The sequence below is a fragment of the Ascoidea rubescens genome (genome assembly GCF_001661345.1).
Source record: "Ascoidea rubescens DSM 1968 unplaced genomic scaffold ASCRUscaffold_12, whole genome shotgun sequence".
Lineage (NCBI taxonomy): Eukaryota > Fungi > Ascomycota > Saccharomycetes > Ascoideales > Ascoideaceae > Ascoidea > Ascoidea rubescens.
In genome coordinates this window covers 210,492-229,584 of record NW_017962924.1, presented here as the reverse complement: position 1 = coordinate 229,584, position 19,093 = coordinate 210,492, and the positions used below count along the sequence as shown (strand labels likewise).

At 30.1% G+C, this 19,093-nt stretch overlaps 4 protein-coding genes across 4 annotated transcripts in view; 3 read left to right on the top strand and 1 right to left on the bottom strand.

The window, feature by feature from the left end:
* ASCRUDRAFT_87468 (Pkinase-domain-containing protein) overlaps positions 1-2,237 on the top strand; it is a gene marked incomplete at its 5' end in the record, with an annotated part of 3,905 nt that extends 1,668 nt beyond the window's left edge. The window contains one exon of the mRNA XM_020194955.1: positions 131-2,237. Coding sequence (XP_020045687.1) covers positions 131-2,085 — 1,955 coding nt within the window. The 3' untranslated portion in view covers positions 2,086-2,237. The remainder of the gene's footprint in view (positions 1-130) is intronic.
* An 880-nt stretch (positions 2,238-3,117) lies between these two features.
* Positions 3,118-10,458, bottom strand: ASCRUDRAFT_9441 (uncharacterized protein; the record flags this gene model as incomplete). Its single annotated transcript, XM_020195147.1, has 2 exons — positions 3,118-5,877; positions 6,841-10,458. The coding sequence occupies 2 exons, from the start codon at positions 10,456-10,458 to the stop codon at positions 3,118-3,120; spliced, it is 6,378 nt and encodes a 2,125-aa protein (XP_020045686.1).
* Positions 10,459-11,867: 1,409 nt separating this feature from the next.
* Positions 11,868-12,194, top strand: ASCRUDRAFT_71735 (40S ribosomal protein eS25; the record flags this gene model as incomplete). The annotated part of the gene is made up of 1 exon (XM_020191988.1): positions 11,868-12,194. The coding sequence occupies one exon, from the start codon at positions 11,868-11,870 to the stop codon at positions 12,192-12,194; it is 327 nt and encodes a 108-aa protein (XP_020045685.1).
* A 1,665-nt stretch (positions 12,195-13,859) lies between these two features.
* ASCRUDRAFT_71734 (uncharacterized protein) lies at positions 13,860-15,125 on the top strand (the record flags this gene model as incomplete). The annotated part of the gene is made up of 1 exon (XM_020191987.1): positions 13,860-15,125. One exon carries the CDS (start codon positions 13,860-13,862, stop codon positions 15,123-15,125), a length of 1,266 nt encoding a protein of 421 aa, XP_020045684.1.
* Positions 15,126-19,093: the final 3,968 nt, after the last annotated feature.

The following is a 19,093-nucleotide window of genomic DNA, read 5'->3' as shown; positions in this document are numbered from 1 at the left end:
AATAATAATAATAATAATAATAATAATAATAATAATAATAATAATAATAATAATAATAATAATAATAATAATAATAATAATAATAATAATAATAATCATAATCATAACCAACCTAATGATCAAATTAAAGAAGATATTTCAGGTTCAAAACATGATTACATTGACGATTATTTTTCTCACAAAGTAAATCTCCAACTTCCTAAAAGATCAAATAAGTTTGGTGAACCCACTACCGAAATAAATATATTTAATGTTACTTCAAAAAATCATTCAATTCCATCTTTTAATAGTGAATCTTATCAGAAAAAAATTTCGGAATTTAAAAAAAGTGATAATAGCAAAAAATTTAATCATGATTCGTCTTGTAATATCATAAAGAGGCCTGAAGAAAATGAACCTGAAAGTTACCATTTTGAACCAAGAAAGCAGATTAGTCTTTTGAAAAGTTTTGATCAATCAATTGCTATTCAAAGGCAAAACTCAGAACTATTGGTTAACGGATTAGGTAGCTCTTTGATAATCAACCCTAATATTTTATCAAAGCTGAATTTTACTAATTTTGAAGGCATAGAAGAGAATATTGAAGCAGAAAGCATTACCTCACATTTTACTAATGATTCTCCCAATAATGATCATGAAGACGATAGTTTTAGTACAGATGAAAGCGATGGAGACAATGAAAGTATTGATGATCTGCCATTAAAAAAGGTAGAAGAAATACGATCGACTTTTAATGCTAAAAGGAATCTTGTTGATACTGATAATTGTTTAGGTCATACGAATTTACTTAAAAATTCTTCTTTAGAGATATCTAGTTCAAACTCAACATTTTTAGATGATGATGATGATGACGATGATGACGATGATGACGATGACAATGATGACGAAAATAATGATAATGACGATGATTTATATGATGATTATCCTGAATATCCAACTTATAATTTCGGTGGAGTCAAAAACTCGTATTTTAGAAATGGGACTGGGAATAATATAAACTCATTAATGGTGCCGTTGAATTTGGGTTTAAATAGAGTCTCGAATATGATTGAAGATTTTTCGGATACAGGCTTTGTAACTGGTGAAAGAAATGATGATTCTGAAAGAGTTGTTGAATTCAGTGAAGATGAAGATGAGGACGAAGAGTATAATGCAATTCCTCAATCTAACAAACGCAAAAGTTCAATGAGATTGAATAAGAATACTATTTCAATAATTTTACCTCGACGTTCTGATCAATATTCACCCAAAAGAACTAGAAGGCATTCAATGTCACTAGATACAAAACCTGTTTTAATAACTCCCCAAAGAAGAGTAAATTATGAACTTCCAGGAAATAATTTTCAAAGAAATTCAATAAAAAGTTTTGTTGCCACTACTCCGGTTATATATAATAAAAGCCCTAATAATAATAATAATAATAATAATAAGGTACTATTTTCTGATGAAAGAAAAGTATCCACGTCAATTCTAGTAAAAGATAATGTTAATGAAGGCGTTAAATTTAAAATAAGTAATGGTAATATGAATGGAGTTTCTCAAAATAAAAAAACTCATTTCCCAGATGCAGTAATTAATAAAAAAAAAACTCACAGGTCATTACCGAAAACACCATTACCTATAGCAGATAATTCCCAAACTGAAATCAGTTCTTCCTTTATTGATTTGAGCGATGTTGAATACGACGAAGGTTATGGTGGTTATTATGGCAACAATGATTTTAAAAAAGATTCTATTAGCTTTGTTTCTAATTCTGTTTTAAATTCTAGTCCAATTTTAGAGAAAAAAGATATAAACCCAAATCCTAAAGTTGAAAATAGATTCAGTTTGAATAACAATGATATTACAACAAAGAAGATTAACTTTGGGTTGGATTTAAATAGTTCAAAGGTTATGTCGCAACCTAAAAAAGTGGTTAGTTCAAATTCATCTTCCTGCACCCATCTATCGGATATTAACACTGCAACTTTCAATTTAAATATTTCTGAATCTTCAATGTTCAACAGAAGAAAAAATAAGTTAAATCAAGCCAATCTGACATTGTTAAATTTTCCGAAATCTCCTAATACCAATAAAATAAATTAAACTCGAATATACAAGATCAAAACAATACAATCATCTTTATTTCAAATTATTCACTTTTCATGCTTCAAATGTTTTTTTATGCTTTTCTACTTATTTATTTATTTACTTATTCGTTTTTTATTTTGTTTTCGGATTTTCTAAAAATGAAATGCAATTTATTTCAGCTTATAAAGAATGTTTTTCAAGATTTTAATTAAAAATTAAATTTTTGTTTGATTTCTCTTTTACAGTTTACCTGTTCAGTTTATTCATCACCTACATTTTAATAGTTTTTATTTTTTTTTTGACAATCTTTTCAACGAATTTTCAGTTTTGGCGTTAACTTTAAGTTTTTCTTATTTATTTTATATTTTTTATATTTTCATTACATCATTCTTTTATCATTTTATCCATTTTATATCACTATATATTCATTCAATTACGAATTTCATTCACATTCTGTGAGGTCACAATTCTGTAACAGCATGCATACTTCGAATATAAAATGCAAAAGTGCATAGATGCATTTAAAACATATTCATGCGTGAGCTTGAGATTTATATTTTGCTATTTTTGGAAAAAATGCTGTTTATACTGTCCCATAAACAAAGGGCCGACTCACATGTATAGTTGCTATATAATTAGAAGGTAGGCTTTTGAACGCAATAAAGGTTAACAGAAACTAAAAAACTCTTTGGAATTAAACAACTCGAAGTGATTAAACTGATTAAATTTTGTAGAAGGTGAAATGGGGTAGTCAAAAAAATAAAGAAAAATGATTTAGAACGAACTCTGATGATTAAAAAATTAACAAAAAAAATTAACAAAAAAAGTATTGGGATATACTTGAGAAATAATAAAAAATGATTAGAGAAGGACAAAAAGTATTAAAATAGAAAAAAAGCTGTAAAATATATAATTGTAAAAGAAACAGTCAAAAACTTTTTGATATTCTCAAAATTCTTAAATTGTTTTTCTTACAGATCTTGATGGCTGGTTATTGTTTTATTTATTTTGGTTTTAGTGTTTTCAGATTGATTTATTTTACCAAAACTAAAAATTTATAGCTTGATTAATTGTTGATGGTCTTGCCCTATTAAGATCTCCATTATATCTGTCAGAATCAACATCGTTATTTATAAAATTAAAGTCTTCCAGATTATTATCATGTTGGAGACGTATGTTTTCATCTGCGTTTAAGTTTTCTGAATTTCTGGATTTTCTCCAATTCCATGGAGCGAGTTTTGAATTTCTTTTTGTTTCATTCGATTTTTTTTCGCTTGCACGAGCAACTGCTTGATTATTTAATTCGTCATCTGGATTACCATTTTTAGAAACCCATAAACCCTCAGAGTTAACATATCTAACTTCTTTTTTAGATTTATAGTACTTGAACCAAATAAAGAAGAAAGTTGATAAAAGTAAGAAGAAGCCAATTATACCAACAACACAGCCAATAACAATTTTTTTGTTTTTAGAAGATAGACCACCATCTGAAGTAACAGAATTGTTCTCTTCGACAGAGTATGTTGCTACAACGGTTGTTGAAGTAACATATGTTGAAGTTCTTGTTAAATTTTCAATTGTTTGAGTGGTTGAAACGTTAATAATAATAGTTTGATCTCGATTATTAACAGTTGTCAAACCTTCAATAATATCCGATGGTGTTGAAACGATTGTAGTAACAACAGTAGTTCTACTAATTGTCGTTGATGAAGAGATTGAATATGATATTGATTCAGAGCTTGATTCGGAGCTTGACTGTGAACTTGATTCAGAGCTAGTACTTGAACTACTCAGAAATGAAGGAGATGGGGATGCAAGTGACGATGATGATGAAGAGGAAGAGGAGGAAGAATCGGTGATGGTTATCGAACTTCTGGAACTAGAAGAAGTTGATGATGATTCCAGTCGAGAAGATGATTCTTCAGTAGATGATTCATCACTGGATGATGATGAGGTTATTGTATTAGATCTAGAAGTGGAAGATGTAGAAGATGTTGATTCTTCAGTATTAGAAGATGTGGAGGATGTAGAAGATGCAGAGGATGTTGATTCTTCACTATTAGAAGATGTAGAAGATGTAGAAGATGTGGAGGATGTTGATGAAACAGATATAGCACGAGAGGTCAGAGAAGTCAGAGAGCTTTCTTCATCTGATGTGGAAGAAGTAGTTGTGGTTGACGAAAGTGCTCGAGAGTTGCTTGAAGCACTTGAGGTACCTGAAGTACTTGAAGCGCTGGGAGTAGTTGAGGTTGAAGAAACTGAAGAGTCAGTATCTATAATAGTAGAAGAGGGAGAACTAGAGGATATGGATGTTGAATTTAAGTCTTCATCAGCTCTTTTTGCAATTATAGGAGAACCTAAATGAAGATTATTTAAATCGACATTATTGTTATTGTTATCGTTGTTATTATTGTTATTATTGTCATTGTTATTATTATCATTGTTATTATTATTATTTTTGGAATCCTTATTAATATTGAATCTTGGAGTTGCAAAGTCTTCGATTAGGAAAGATTTTGACAAAATTTGGATGCTCTTTTCAGTTTTCAATTTAATTTGAAATTCATCTTGTTCTTCATCGTCATTGTCATGATTTATAAAGCTTTTGATGTTCATATTTGGGTTGTCATTGTTTTTATTTTTATTATTGATGTTGTTGTTATTGTTGTTGATAATAGTTGATAAGAAATTTAGATTTAGTTTTGATTGAAAATTTGATTTTAATTTTAGTTTTGGAAGGTTTAAATTAAAAATAGAGGTGAAAAGAGAAGTGAATTTTGAATTTTGGGTTTTATTTAAATTTAGATCATTATTATCGGTAATTTCATTATTGTTATTATTATTAGAAGGGGCGGCAATATATTTGATATTTAAATGGTTATTTAATATATCAACCAAGTTGATGAATAAGTTCTTGAAAGACAATTTTAGAAATCTTAATAGATTTTTAAAATTTTCCAACTCATGGTTAATATCAAGAGGCAAATTTAAATCAGAATCTCGATTCGAATTGTTATTGTTATTGTTATTGTTATTGTTGTTCTTTCTGATGGAATTAATTTGTTGTTGAATTTTGATTTTCAAGTTATTTTGATCGTTGAGTTGGAGTTTTAAATTAGATAGATAATTTTGATAATTTTGTAGTTTTAGTCTATTGATGTTGTCAGTGTAATAAGATTGGTCGAAATGATTTGTTTTGGGAAAATTGATTAAATAATCTTTGTCATCATTATCGTGATTGTTGTTGTCAGTAATGGTATTGTTATTATAGTTGATGTTTTTGTTAGATAGAAACAAAAAAAATAGGAGAGAGAAAATAGAAAAATACAATAATATTAAATAGAATAGTTTAGATTTATTGGATTTCTTTAATTTCTTTACCAGATTATGGTTTTTTTTAAAATTGAAATGTATGGAACTATTTTGTAATGATTTTTCATCATTAATGTAATTATTATTATTATTGTTATTGTTATTGTTATTGTTATTGTTATTGTTATTATCATTATTGTTATTATTATTATTGGGGAAATGAATGTATTGATTATTGTAAAATTTATTGGTTAAATGGTCATAATAATAGGGAGATAAATCTTTTGGAGAATTTGAAGGAGAATAATAAATTGTATTAGTCGATTGTAAAGAAACATTTGAAAAACTTCTTGAATGAGAGTTTTTATTGTGTTTGGTATTTGTAGTGTCGTTGTTTTTGAAGTTTGTTATTATAGGAGATAGAAAAGGCTTTGGAATAATGATATCTGAATGATCAGTTGTTTTTTCATGGTTGATATTATTATTTAAGTGATCCTTGGAGTGGATTATCAGAGTTGTGCTGATCTTCTTGTAGTGTTTATTTACACTTTCAACATCAAGAAATAAATTCATTGATTCATCTTTCATTTTCAATCAAACCAAAGAAAATGTAAAGAATAGAATGAAGTAGTGTAAACTAGGAGAAAGTGTTCTTGGCTATGGATATTAGCTTATAGTAATAATGCAAACAAAAGAATATATAAGTAGCCCCAGCCAGTAGATAAATGAGTATAATATAAAAGATGTGGAAGAACAAAAGATATGAAAGTGGAAGAAAAGAAAAATGTAAAAGCTATCAAAGACCAGAGAATCTCCTTGACGAAAAAATGGAACTGGTTGAAATCGCTTTCATTGAGACGAAAGAGTTGGAGTAATTGGAAAGATTGAGAGAAATTCCAACCAAAAAGACAAATTACTTGAGCAAGACCAAAAGGACCACAGTTGGAAGTAGTTGAGCTTCTTGAAACAGGAATTCTGTAGAATCAACCGAAAAGCAGGCACAGCCGCAAACAGCAGCGAGAGAAGGCAGCACCGGCGGCACACGCAGCAGCACAGGAAGAGGACCACACAGAAGCAGCAGCAGCAGCAGAAGAAGAAGCACAGGCACCACAGACACCAGGCGACTTCCTTGTCTTTTCTCGTGGTCCTGGTCTGCTTCTCAAAACTGTTTTGAGATCGCCGGCCGCTGTGCAGGTGCGTGAACATGCAGTGCTATATTTAGCATCCGCGGCGGAACACAGCCGCGGCAGTCCGGGCGCGGATGCGGCCGGCGTTTGAAGGGAGATTAGATTAGATGGGAGAGGTGGGAGCAGAAGTAGATTAGATGGTGATGCAGTGGATGGTGATGAGTAGCGAGCCTCGTTATATCGTTTGCAAGTGCCCCTCTTCTCTGAGGTCGCTTATGAAGTATTCCTTTATGCTGTCTATCATTCCGTCGGCGGAGTAGTGTATCTCGACTTCCCTGTCGTTCTTCAAGTGTTCTGCAATGAGTTTTTCCCAGTAGCTGTTGTCGTGTTGGGGTGTTCCTCCAGCTGGCTTTCGACCATTGCCCTTGACGCCTTGCCTGTCTGTTTTGAAGTACATCTTCAAAACTTCGACCAAGAAGTAGCCGATCAAGTTGTCGTTTTTCTCGATCAAATACATGTCGAAAAGCCTTTCGATCATTTCGATTTTGTGACTCTGAACTTGTTCAATATGCTCATTATCCTGTTCATTATCATTGCCATTATTTGCCTCTTGTTTTTGTTCTTTTTCTTTTTCAAAGATCTTTAAAAATTTCTGCTTTATTAATATTTCAATCAATCTAACAAATTCTTTATTGCTAAAATTCAATTCATTCACCAATTCATTATAGACAGTTTTTAGGTTCTTAGAGACTAGTCTAGTAAATCTATTGGCAAATTTCTCCATTTTGTTATTAAATTTATCTTCAAATCCACCTCCATTGAAGTATTCATTATTTGTTAACAATTCGCTCAAGAAATAGTCTTTACTGAATACTTTTAAGAAAATATTAAAACTCTTATATTCATCATAGTTTAAGTTTTGGAATATTAAATATAGTATTATTAATTTGTTAGGGTTATAATTAATTTTATAATCTTTATAGCTGTAGCAACTCTCTTTCAAATTATTAAAATTATCAAAATTAATTAACATTTTAAATAATTTATACTTGTTATAAACTATTTGTTCTTTTATTTCATTTTCATTTTTATTGATTTTAACTTTTTTATTAACAATTTTGTTAATATTATTGAATTCTTGGTTGATTAGTTTTAATGCTTTCTCATTTTTCATGAAAAACTCATTGTCCTCTTCATGTATAAATTCTTCGATTTCGTATGTTATTTTATCCATCTTTGAGTATAAATAATTTAGTTTGGTATTAATATTTTGCTCTCCATCATTATTCTTTTGTTTCAAATTTTCATAATATTCAATTGCGTTTTCAAGATTATCAAGCCCATCTAACTTCTTGATAAGAAAAATAATCTTGTTCTCATCTTTATTGCATTTATTTCCCTCATTGAAGTATTTAAAATTCAAACAAATACTTTTATATGTTTTCAAATCAACATTAAATTTGGTTGATATATTTGTCAAATACCAAATAATCCCACGAAAATTGACATTCGAATCCTTCATAACAAAATATGATGAAGAATTAGATGATAGCGATATCAAAGGCAAGTTTGTTGTAGATAAACCATTCCACCAATTTGGAAACTCTTTGTTGCTAAATTTTATCAATTTGTTCTTGCTATCAGCGTTATTGTTATAATTTGAAAAAAACGATGAAATGGATGAAGCAATCGATACAATTGATGGTCTTCTATTATTCTTTTTGAGGTTGTTATCATTGTTATTATCGACTTCATTATGTGTCAAGTTATCACTAGATTCATTATAATTGGAAAAGCTTTCATTGCTATGACTATAACTATTATTGTTAAAGCTAGATTTACTAAAATTACTGGTTTCACTGACCATACTAGTATTGAGATGATTTCCAATTGATGAATTTTCAGATATGGAAGAATTACTTGATAATGAAAATGTGGAAGAAAAAGGAGAGGGAGGAATTGAATTCAGATTGTATAGACTTGAATCATTCAGTGAGCTTGGATTTGATGAATTGATTTTATTACTTAAATCCGAGTTTAAACTCTTTAAAGATGAGGAATCATTAATTGATTTGAATGATACAGGCAATGAGTATCTCTTTTTTAGATATAATGAAGAATCCAGTGATTCATTAAGCAAGTAATCGTCAAAGTTATATTTTGAGGATGAAGAATAGTTACAAGAATAGTGGCTGTTGTTTTTCATTAGTTTATATGGTTTTTGTAGAACATCATCATTTGTATTGTATAGGTTATTTGATGAATGGCTATAAGGGACTTTTAAGTGATTATCGATTTTAAGTTTGTCATTGGAATGGTTTTTTGTAGATTGAGAATGGTTTTTCTTTATATTTGATAGTATAAATGATTGTTGTTTTTTCGAAAACTCGTTTAGCAAGACTAGTAAATTAATTTTGAAATTGGCTAAAAAATTTGAATTATCATTGTTTGTTGAATTTGAATTTGAAATCGAATTTGAATTTGAGTAATTTTTTGAGATATTTAAATGAGAAATTTCATTATTGATGAAAAATTGTAAAAATAAATCTAAATTTAATAAAGAGTTGAGATTGATGTGTTTATGTTTATAGATTGAGATGATATTGTTTTTCTTGTTTTTAGACGAGATGAGATTTAGGTTTGAGTTTAGGTTTTGTGGATGGTTTAGGTTTGAATTTAAGTTTGAAGTTGAGCTTGAATTTTTGAAGTATTTTGAGTCAGTAGTTGTTGGTAAATAAGAGCCATTTTTAGACAATAGTATGGATGAGTTGAAAGAATTTATGATAAAGTTGATCCAGAATTTAAGTAATTTGAAATTTGAGTTATTGTTTAGAGAGGATATAAAATTTGATAGATTTATATTGTTGAATTCACCTTGGTAGATTTCGTTGTTTATTATAAAGTTGATGTTTGAGTTAAATTCTATAGTTAGGTCTTTGGCATCGCTTGATAGGTTGTTGAAAGAGGATATGTTATTGTAGATTGAGGAATTTAGTAGTAGTTTTTTGTTTTCTAGTAATTTCAAGGTGTTTAAGTTTGAGTTTGAGTTTTCAGTAGGAGATGAAGAATTGTTTAAATTTTTGATTTTGGTTGAGGTTAAAGTTGATAATGTGTTTGACGGTGCATTTGACGATGTGGTTGAGTGTTGATTGGAGAGGGTTGTTGTTGAGTTGCTTTGTATTGTTTTTAGAGAGTTATTTGAGTTGATTGAATCATTTCTTAATAGATTTGAGTTGGAGGAATTTATAAACGTATCGTTATTTAATAGTTTATAGGAAGATTGGGATATTGGAACATTAAAACAGACGAAATCGTTTGGAATCTGATCATCATTGTAGTCAAGCTCGTTGTTGTTGTTGTTGTTATTTTTATTTTTATTTTTATTTTTGTTGTTGTTGTTGTTGATTTTTTTATTTGATAGTTTATTGTTTAGTTTTGAGTTTATATTTTTGAGATTGAAGATATTCTTTTTTTGTTGATAATGGATGTTTTCATAATTTGGTGATATTTTGCGATTATTATTATTGTTGTTGTTGCTGTTGTTGCTGTTGTTGCTGTTGTTATGAGTATGATTAATGTTATGGATATTTTTTGATTTAGTGTTTAATTTTAGTTTTAAAGGCTGATTAATATCATTGAGTGAATTGTTATTTGAATTATTAGAATTATTAGTGTTATTAGTAGTGTTGAGGAAATTATTATTAATTTTAATTGAAATTGTATCGGCGGTTGATGGATTATTATTAAAATTGACAGATTTGAAGGAAGCCTTTTTTGGGGAAGAAGGTCTATTTAAAGAATTTTTGTATTTATCATTTAAGATTGATTTTCTTGATGGAGATGAGAGAAGTTGATTAGTATTTTTGTTGAATTTTAAATCTTCAAAGATTTCATCTTGGTTCAAGTTGTAATTTTTCAAGATACTTGGAGGGTTGGCCAAAGTTGACATTATATATTAGAATAAAATGGACTAAAAGAATTGCAGAAATCAAAAAGTGAGGGCGTTTAATTTGGGAAAGATTGGCTGGATTGTGAATTGAACGATAAGCGGTTTGAAAAGAGAATGTATGTTAGGAGAATAGAACAGAATAGAATAGTGATGAAAGAGAGTGAGTAAATGAAAATCAATAATGATTTTGGTAATGTAGAGAGAGATGATTGGGAGGTGTTTGAGTGGTGTTTGAGTGGGATTGAGAGATGAGTGAGTGAAGAAAGGGTATTTGAAATAAACGAAATGGGAAGGTAGATTGGGAAAAGAGAAGGTGGAAGGTGTTCCCAGAATAGTGGGCGATAGTAGGCGATAGTAGGATATGTGAGTAGGCCAGGAAGTGACAGTGGTGGTTATAAAAACAGGAACTGAGATGGATATTTCAAATATAGAGCAACTGCAGCTCAAATAGAAATATATTTATATTGTTATATTGCAAATATCTGTTCAAACAGAACGAGAGAGAATAAATGGGAAAGTGCAGTAATGGAGGATTACTTATAAAAAAAGAGAATCGGTGCTAATTTTAGATTGGACGAGTTCTACGTGTGCAGGTGAAATAAACAAGGCAGAACCAGGCAATTTACAACAATTTACAACAATTTACAACAGTGCAAAACCTCGCAACTACTCGCAACGATCGACAACAACTGCAGCAGAATCTAGCGACGGAGTGAAACAAGTGCAGACAATACCCATGAGCCTGGGGGAATACGAGCCAGAGCTGAGCCGAGCACCACAGCACCCCCGGAACAGTGCACCACGGCCACAGCGCTCTGCGGCACTCGCCGAGCGTGCTGGAGCCAGCGCGCTTGCTTCCGGCACTCTTTGTTTGTTGTGCTTTCCCAATCCGTTGATCGTTAAATACCCGACTGTTACACGTGCATGGTATCTCATGTTCACTAGCAGGGCTGTTTTGTCAGAGCCCTGCTATGCTCTCTTGGATTCCCAGTCACACTAGCGCCGCTCTGCACGTGTGGTCTTTCTGGACCACGCGGCCTAACTTTGCACAGGGTAAGCAGAAGATCGCTGTGCTGGATGCAGGACGTACTTCTCAAAACGGACGCAGTCTTGTACCTGTTCACCTGACCTGTGTGTGGCCTGGAGGTTTTTCTTCATCTTCGCATTCTACATTGTGCTGAAAGGTCCTTCGTATCTGTTGAAGTTTGTGCTTACATCGAGTATACTACCAATACAAATATAATATAAGTATGTTTTTTTGTCTCTTCCAACACAAGTGTCGCCCTCCCCTGTGCTGCCCTTTTCCACCACACTCCCTTGTCTCAATACATCTTATCTTCCGATTCAATCTCCATTTTTCACTTTGATTCACTAACTAATTCATTCATCCGGTTCACCATCTCCTCAGAATGCCACCAAAAGTTCAACAATCAAAAGCTGCTAAGGCTGCCGCCGCCATGGCCGGTGGTAAAAAATCAAAAAAGAAGTGGTCCAAGAAATCCGTCAAAGATAAAGCTCAACATGTTGTTGTTCTTGATCAAGAAAAATATGACCGTATCATGAAAGAAGTACCAAACTACAGATATATCTCAGTCTCTGTTTTGGTCGATCGTCTTAAAATTGGTGGTTCAATTGCAAGAGTAGCCATCAAACAATTGGAAAATGAAGGTGTCATCAAACCAATCTCAAGACACTCAACTCAATTAATTTACGCTCGTGCCGCTGGTATTGACTAATCTATTTTATATCTATATCTATTATTATCCCATTGTTTAAGTATAATAACACAATTCCATATAATAAACATGCTATAAATATATTATAAACTTTATAAACATAATCATTATAAACTTTATAAATCAATATCACAATATTCATGAAACTACATTATCTTTCCATTTTCCTTTTCCAATTTTATTCATGTCACGTGTGTATATCTTCAACTGCCCTATAAATATTTTTTTTTTTCCATCTTAGATTTATATTTCACAATTTTTCGATTATGCCTTCTCTTTATTTTATTCCATCGCTAATAAGCTAATTGTCGTTTTAACAGTAATATTATAGTACGTTTTAATCACTTCATACTTCATCCACTTTTCTTTATATAAACTTTTATTAAAGAAATGATTTTAAATCTTTTTCTAAGGAAGTAAATGCAAGACAAATTAATAAGTTAGGAATTCTTCGTTTATGATCTTAAATAAATTTATATAATTGCAAAAAAAAAAAAAAAAAAAAACAAATGACAAATGACATGACATTAAAATTAATCTGTTTTTATTTTTTATTTTCTTGATTACTAATATTTTATATTCAGTTTGGTATGTCTTTACCTCTCCCTTCTTTATCCTTTGTTTATTACATAACTTTTCATGATGATAATTTCACATCTTTTTCTGGTGAATATAATGAGCCTTGGAAAATAACATGCATCACCAACTGATCAATTTTATTCAATATTATTCAATATTATTTAATTTACGTCCCATTCAATACTCTATAAATATCAATTTCATTTAATACTAACTTTCTACTTCATAAAGATTAATTACCATTATATTGCTCAATTGACTTATATTAAGGTATGTTTTTATTTCATTTAACTTAACTTAAATTAACTCAATCCAATTCTTTCTGATGAAAAAAACTACTATCAGTTCTGCTTCTGAATCAATTTTTCATGAAGACAACACCATACCAAAAGCTTACTATTTCTGATTTATCTTTTAATTTAATTTAATTTAATTTAATTTAATTTAATTTAATTTAATTCAGCTCAACTCAATTTAACTCAATTTATTCTCCCTCTATAGCTTCTCAAACTAACACACACACAGTCTCGCCAAATTTATAGCATCTATATACACAATACATTTCTCTCTTATTCCCATTTCGTTTTATGTAGCTTTTTTTTTGACTCCAGAAAACGAGCCTCGTTTCACTCGCCACACTTTCTTCTGCCATTCTCCTCGCTCTTTTCCACTTCCTACCCATCTCACTTTCCTAATAAGGTCTTTTGCGGCGGTGCACTTGACCTCGTCTAATTGGCCTTCTTCTCGACTCACCTATTTATATTTATATTTCATCTTCTTTGTATTGATATTTATGTCTATATTTATATTCATTACCATGACTTTCTATCGATCCACATCTCGATTGCTCTCATCTCATTGTCTCGTTTAACATTAACCATGTTTGCACCCACTATCCTTATAAATTATAATCTCTACCTGCTATTTTCTTTTCTTTCTCTCTTTCTCTCTTTATTTCTCGAATACTACTTAACATAATCTGCTTCAACACAACACAATATATTTGATTATTATCATCTATTAATTCCTCAATCCTCTTTTTTTTTTGTTTCTCTTTAGCTTGCTTTCTCCCATCTCAATTCAGAAATGTTCATACAGCCTCTACTCTTCTCGACCATTTGGTCTTTAACTTCAAAACTCATATCTGCTGCTTCTTCTGATATCTTTGATTTATATGCTACAACAACATCATCATCCTCAATTCAATTAAACCCACTCGGTGTTACCTCAGACAATGTAATAGCAATCGGTGCCGATGTAACAAAATTAGACATTCAAATTCTTGAAGATGGTAAAGCAAAAATTCAAAATACAAATTATTACCTATATGTTAACCAAGATAACCAATTAACCTACAATAGCCAAGGTTCTTCAATCTTTTTCATATCTGGTAAACATTTGCATTATAACGAATACTACACCTTTTTGGCTTGCTCAATATCTGACAATAACTATGAAATCTATCTCGATGATCAATCTTCGGCTTCTCCTTGCGATAGCCCAATTTCTTTCTCTTTCAGACCAAGAAAAACTGATAATAATAATATAATAACTAGCTATGTTCCATCTGCTTTAGGCTCGACTCAGACTAATTTCGATGAAACTATTTTTACTGCTGATTCAACTGATGATGGCTCTTTGGTTTTCACTTCTGATTCTGATGGAACAACTGGTCTCCCTTTAACTGCTGATGATAATGACGATGATTCAAATACAAATTCAGTAACTACAATTTATTCCACTAAAACCTTAGGTGGAGGCGTTATCCCAATTACTACTATTAGCGGCGATGTAAAAACCTCTTTATCAACTGGCTATAGTGTTTTAACTTATACAAGTACTGTTATGGTCCCAGTTACTGAGACATTCACTTCAAAAGGTCAAGATACAGTTATAATGGTTACAACATATTTAACTCCCCTAGAGACTTGTATTACTACAACAAGGCTTTCAACGATTTACTCTGCTGTTTCCACTGAAACTATAACTTATTTGACTTGTGCTGATGATGCTTGCAAAACTACTTTAACTTCCACTTTAGAATTGGTTCATGGTTCTACTCTTTACACAAAAACTTTTAAAAATGAATCATCCACTATTTCCCAAACCAGTTCCGGAAATCGTGCCCTTCCAACTTCTAATTCTGGAGATGATTCTGAAGATGATTCATCTTCAACTGAATCTAATACAAGATTTAACTCATTAGTCACTGTTTTCAGCTCTTTAACCTCTGTAGCTGGTAACTTCACTGATGAACTCTTTGGTAATTCAAGTTCTGCAAATGACGCTCATGTCTTGAAAGGATTTTCACTTGTTTCTTTGATTACTATATTTGGTTTAATATTAATTTAATCAAAAATCTAAGAAACAAATTTTCATTTTTTTTATTTTTTTCATTATTTTTATTTGATTCTTTTATGTGGTTTTTGGTTTTTTTTATTTACTAATGGTTTTTGCAACATGTAGAGAGACCTTCCATTGGTCATTTTGGAATTTTAATTGTTTTTTTATTCACAAATAGTTCTTTTATATTTCAATTTAACTAGATGGCAATATTTTTATAATCTCGTAAGTTTTCATTTGTTTTCTTAACTAAACTTTCCATCATTTTATCAAAATTGTAAACCATAGGTATCAAGCAAATATTCTTAAAACATTCAAACTTTTTAATAAATTATATATTTTTTAATAGTTTTGGTGTCTTTCAATAAATTTTTCAATTAAATCACCATCAGCGTTCCCATTACCACCGCCGTCAATGCCATTACTTATCCGTTTCTTCAAAGTCCCCTGCTAAAACATAATTGTTTAATGGTTAAATTGTAGCATTAATATCAAGGCTCACAGGATTCGATACAATACTTTTTGTAGTGTTGACCTCATATCTATTGATTCCATTGACATAAACTGTAGACATATTTTTATGAGTATTGCTATCAAAAATAGCTACTTCGATAGTTTTGCCATTTTCTATATCATTTGTCGTGTATTTTTGAAGATTTAGAGGGCAATGGTATATTTGAAGACGAAGAATTCCCTGATGTATCAATTTGAAGCCGAAATGCACTTTAATTTTGAAAATAAACCATTTTGGTTGTCAATAACACCTGTTTGACATTGCACTAGCTGTTAAAACCGTTGAAATTTCTAGTATTATTAATCCTCAGGGTTTTTGGGCTGTTGTGCTGTTTGCCTTTATTCCACATTTGACCTCACAGTTGCTGGTTTCTCTAGGATTATTCAGACTGCTAATTCTGCTGGAATTGATGTTGTCTGTACGAAGATCTAACAGATAAAAAGAAAACTTGATGTCGCTTCGAATATTTCGACAAACTCCACTATCACCCTCGATATGGCACCGCTGTAAGAGGAAATATTGCTAATTAGCTCTTTGAGCCCGTTATTTGCTGTAAATTTCTTTGAATTTCCTGATTATCGATCATCAAACCCATTAATTCCATAGGAACCAGTAATATCGCTATTAATACCCAAACTAATAAAATTAGTACCATCAATGCCATAAAAAACATAGACAGCGTGAATAACATGTTTGCTATTCGAAAAGTGACTACTAATGTTGCATTTTGAGCGTGCTTTTTGGTGTGATTCTGGGCATCAGTAAGAATCTACTATATTGTAAATTTATTGATACAAATCATATAGTTGTTTATTCTTTCTTATTCGTGTCTCGGTAATTGTTAGCACCAAAAAAGGGTAAAATAGGCACCATTTCCTTCATTATTATCGAATTATTATCGTATACCAAAGACTTCTAATAATCTTATCGAAAAGACCTGTCTATTTCAGAGAGTCAAGAACCAAATCTGTTGGGCATCGAGAATAAATTTTTCTTCTTCCAAACTTAAATCAAACATTCTTTTGAACTTTTCTTACTTTTACTGATATTTTTATTTTAAACATTATTAATAATAAAAATATAACAAAGAAATTGAATTCCCGCTAATAATAATTAATGATTATCGTGAGGTATGTTATGATATATCTAGCATGAATCGAAGCCATTTAACTTACTTAAATCATCTGGTAACAACAAATTGAAGATCAATTGCAAAGCACATACAGTTTCTTTTGTCCTGGAAATGAAACATGCAACAATAAAATTGTCTCTATCCCCCTTCAAGCTCACAAAATTTCTTGTGATGTGGTAATGTGGGTTATTATCTGTATTCTCGTTACGATTATTATTAAGATTATTCAAAAAACTCTAATCTAGGGTCAAAAATGGCCAAACTTATTTCAATTATACTGTTATAGTCGAACTTATAGGCTTGAATATCAAAATAAATGAGCATTTTTTTTCTATTTTGTATTGAGTTAAGGGAATTTAATAAGTTTTTAATTTATGAGGCATTGAAAAATTTGACCTAATTGAAATTAATAATTCTTGATCATCAACTTTCTTTTTCTTAACATCCTAATAATTGATTATGTTTTTGTACCACTTAAAGAGATTGGTTTTAAGCCTGCAAAATCTTTAATCAGGATCTTAGTTAAGTTTTGGAATTAAAAGTATTTGTGTTTTAAGTCTATTTTTTTCGAGACTTTATTATAAGGTATTTTCAAATCATAATTCTAAGGTTATCTGTTTTGTTTATGGAAGATAAATTTCCTAAATTATTTCAAATTATTTCAAAACAAAATTGGATAATTTATCAAAATTTAAAATTTCTTGTTAGAAGAGATCTTTTTACTCAAATAAACTAAACAGGCAGCTATAATCCATTTCAATAGGTTTTAAACTTAGAAAACCAAATTATCGACATTAAATTATTTTTCTTGGATTAGCTGGTAATATTAAAAAGTTTAGATGAAATGAACTGATTAAAACTAAAAAGATTGAAAGAAAAAAGAAAGAAAGACAGAAATGAAAAAGAACTTCTAATGTTTTACTCTTTTCTTTCTAGAAAAATGTTCAATTTAAAGATTAATCAGATTTAGTTTCGAATGATCTCATTTTATCATGATATTTTCGTTTTCCTTTAATATTCTGGTCTTTTCTTCTTTTTTTTTTCTGCCCTCTTTTAATTATTAGACATATTAAGCATTACTTTGCTGCACAGGGGTTTTTTTCAAATATAATTTCCAATAATTCTATTTTAATTGCAAGGTAATGAGAATAACCAGTTTTGTTGAGCCAACACCATAAAACAATAAAGAGAAATTAAATACATACTAGATTAAAACCAATCGGGTTAAAGATGTTTTATAACGTTTTAAGATCCTCTAAAGGAGAGAATGAATACAAAGCATTTAATAACAATATAAAGCTGCTAATAGCGCTTCTTGAGAAATGAATATAGTTGTTAATTGAAGCCAAAACATATTCAAAAAGCATCCAAAGAGAATCACAGATGAGGAAGATCATCCAGCTCTCTGTTTATCGCTGTTAAGGGGTTTAGAGGGTGGTGAGAAAGGGGTTACAGTGCACAGGATCCAATGCACAAACGCATGTGCCCGCGCTTTAGGTTTTTTTATTAGAAATTCCGGGATTTGTGTTCGTATTTCCTTTTCTGTTGTTTTCCAGTTTAAGTTTGATTCAGCAGCTTTGTGCATAAATATGTAAGTCTGTGAATTCAGGATTGGTTTAGAAATGTATTTTTTTGAATGATTTTTTTGGTGTCTCTAATAGTGTCTCTAATGGTGATTTTATTTGAATTTTATTTGAATCCTGTTTAAGATTTTGGAGTGGTATTAAACGAAAACTATCATATGGTGAAATATTGAACAAAGCTATCATTTTTTTTATTAAGCAATTAAATCAAATGAACGAGAAAAGTCAAGACAGATTATTTTGTGAACAAGCATTTAAGATATTAATCATTTCAGTTAATAAGCTACTGAATTTTGTAAAATTAATAAATAATTTACGATTTCATGTTTTATGATTCAAGTGAAAAAAACAAAGACCAAAATACCAATAAAAATAAAAATAAGTTCAACTGACGGACATTAAGATTGAAAATAAAAGTTTTTAGAATTTTTAGTTTACAAGTAATAATCAATAAGCTGATGAATCTGATTAAATCTTGTTAGATTAACAATCTTTTTAAATTAATTTTTATATTTAAATTAATTTCATCTTTATAGAAGCTGCACTCTAATACTTATTTCAGTTGTGGAACTTGAATGCACTTTGATATTTGAACCAATAGCTAATGGTCTGTACAACTGCAGAATATGCATAAATCATATCAATATATGATGATTGTTGAATTTTAATAAAGATTATTTATTCTAAAAATTATTTTGCATTGATTGTTATCTACATTTAAATAGATGAATAAGTTATCAAAGAAATA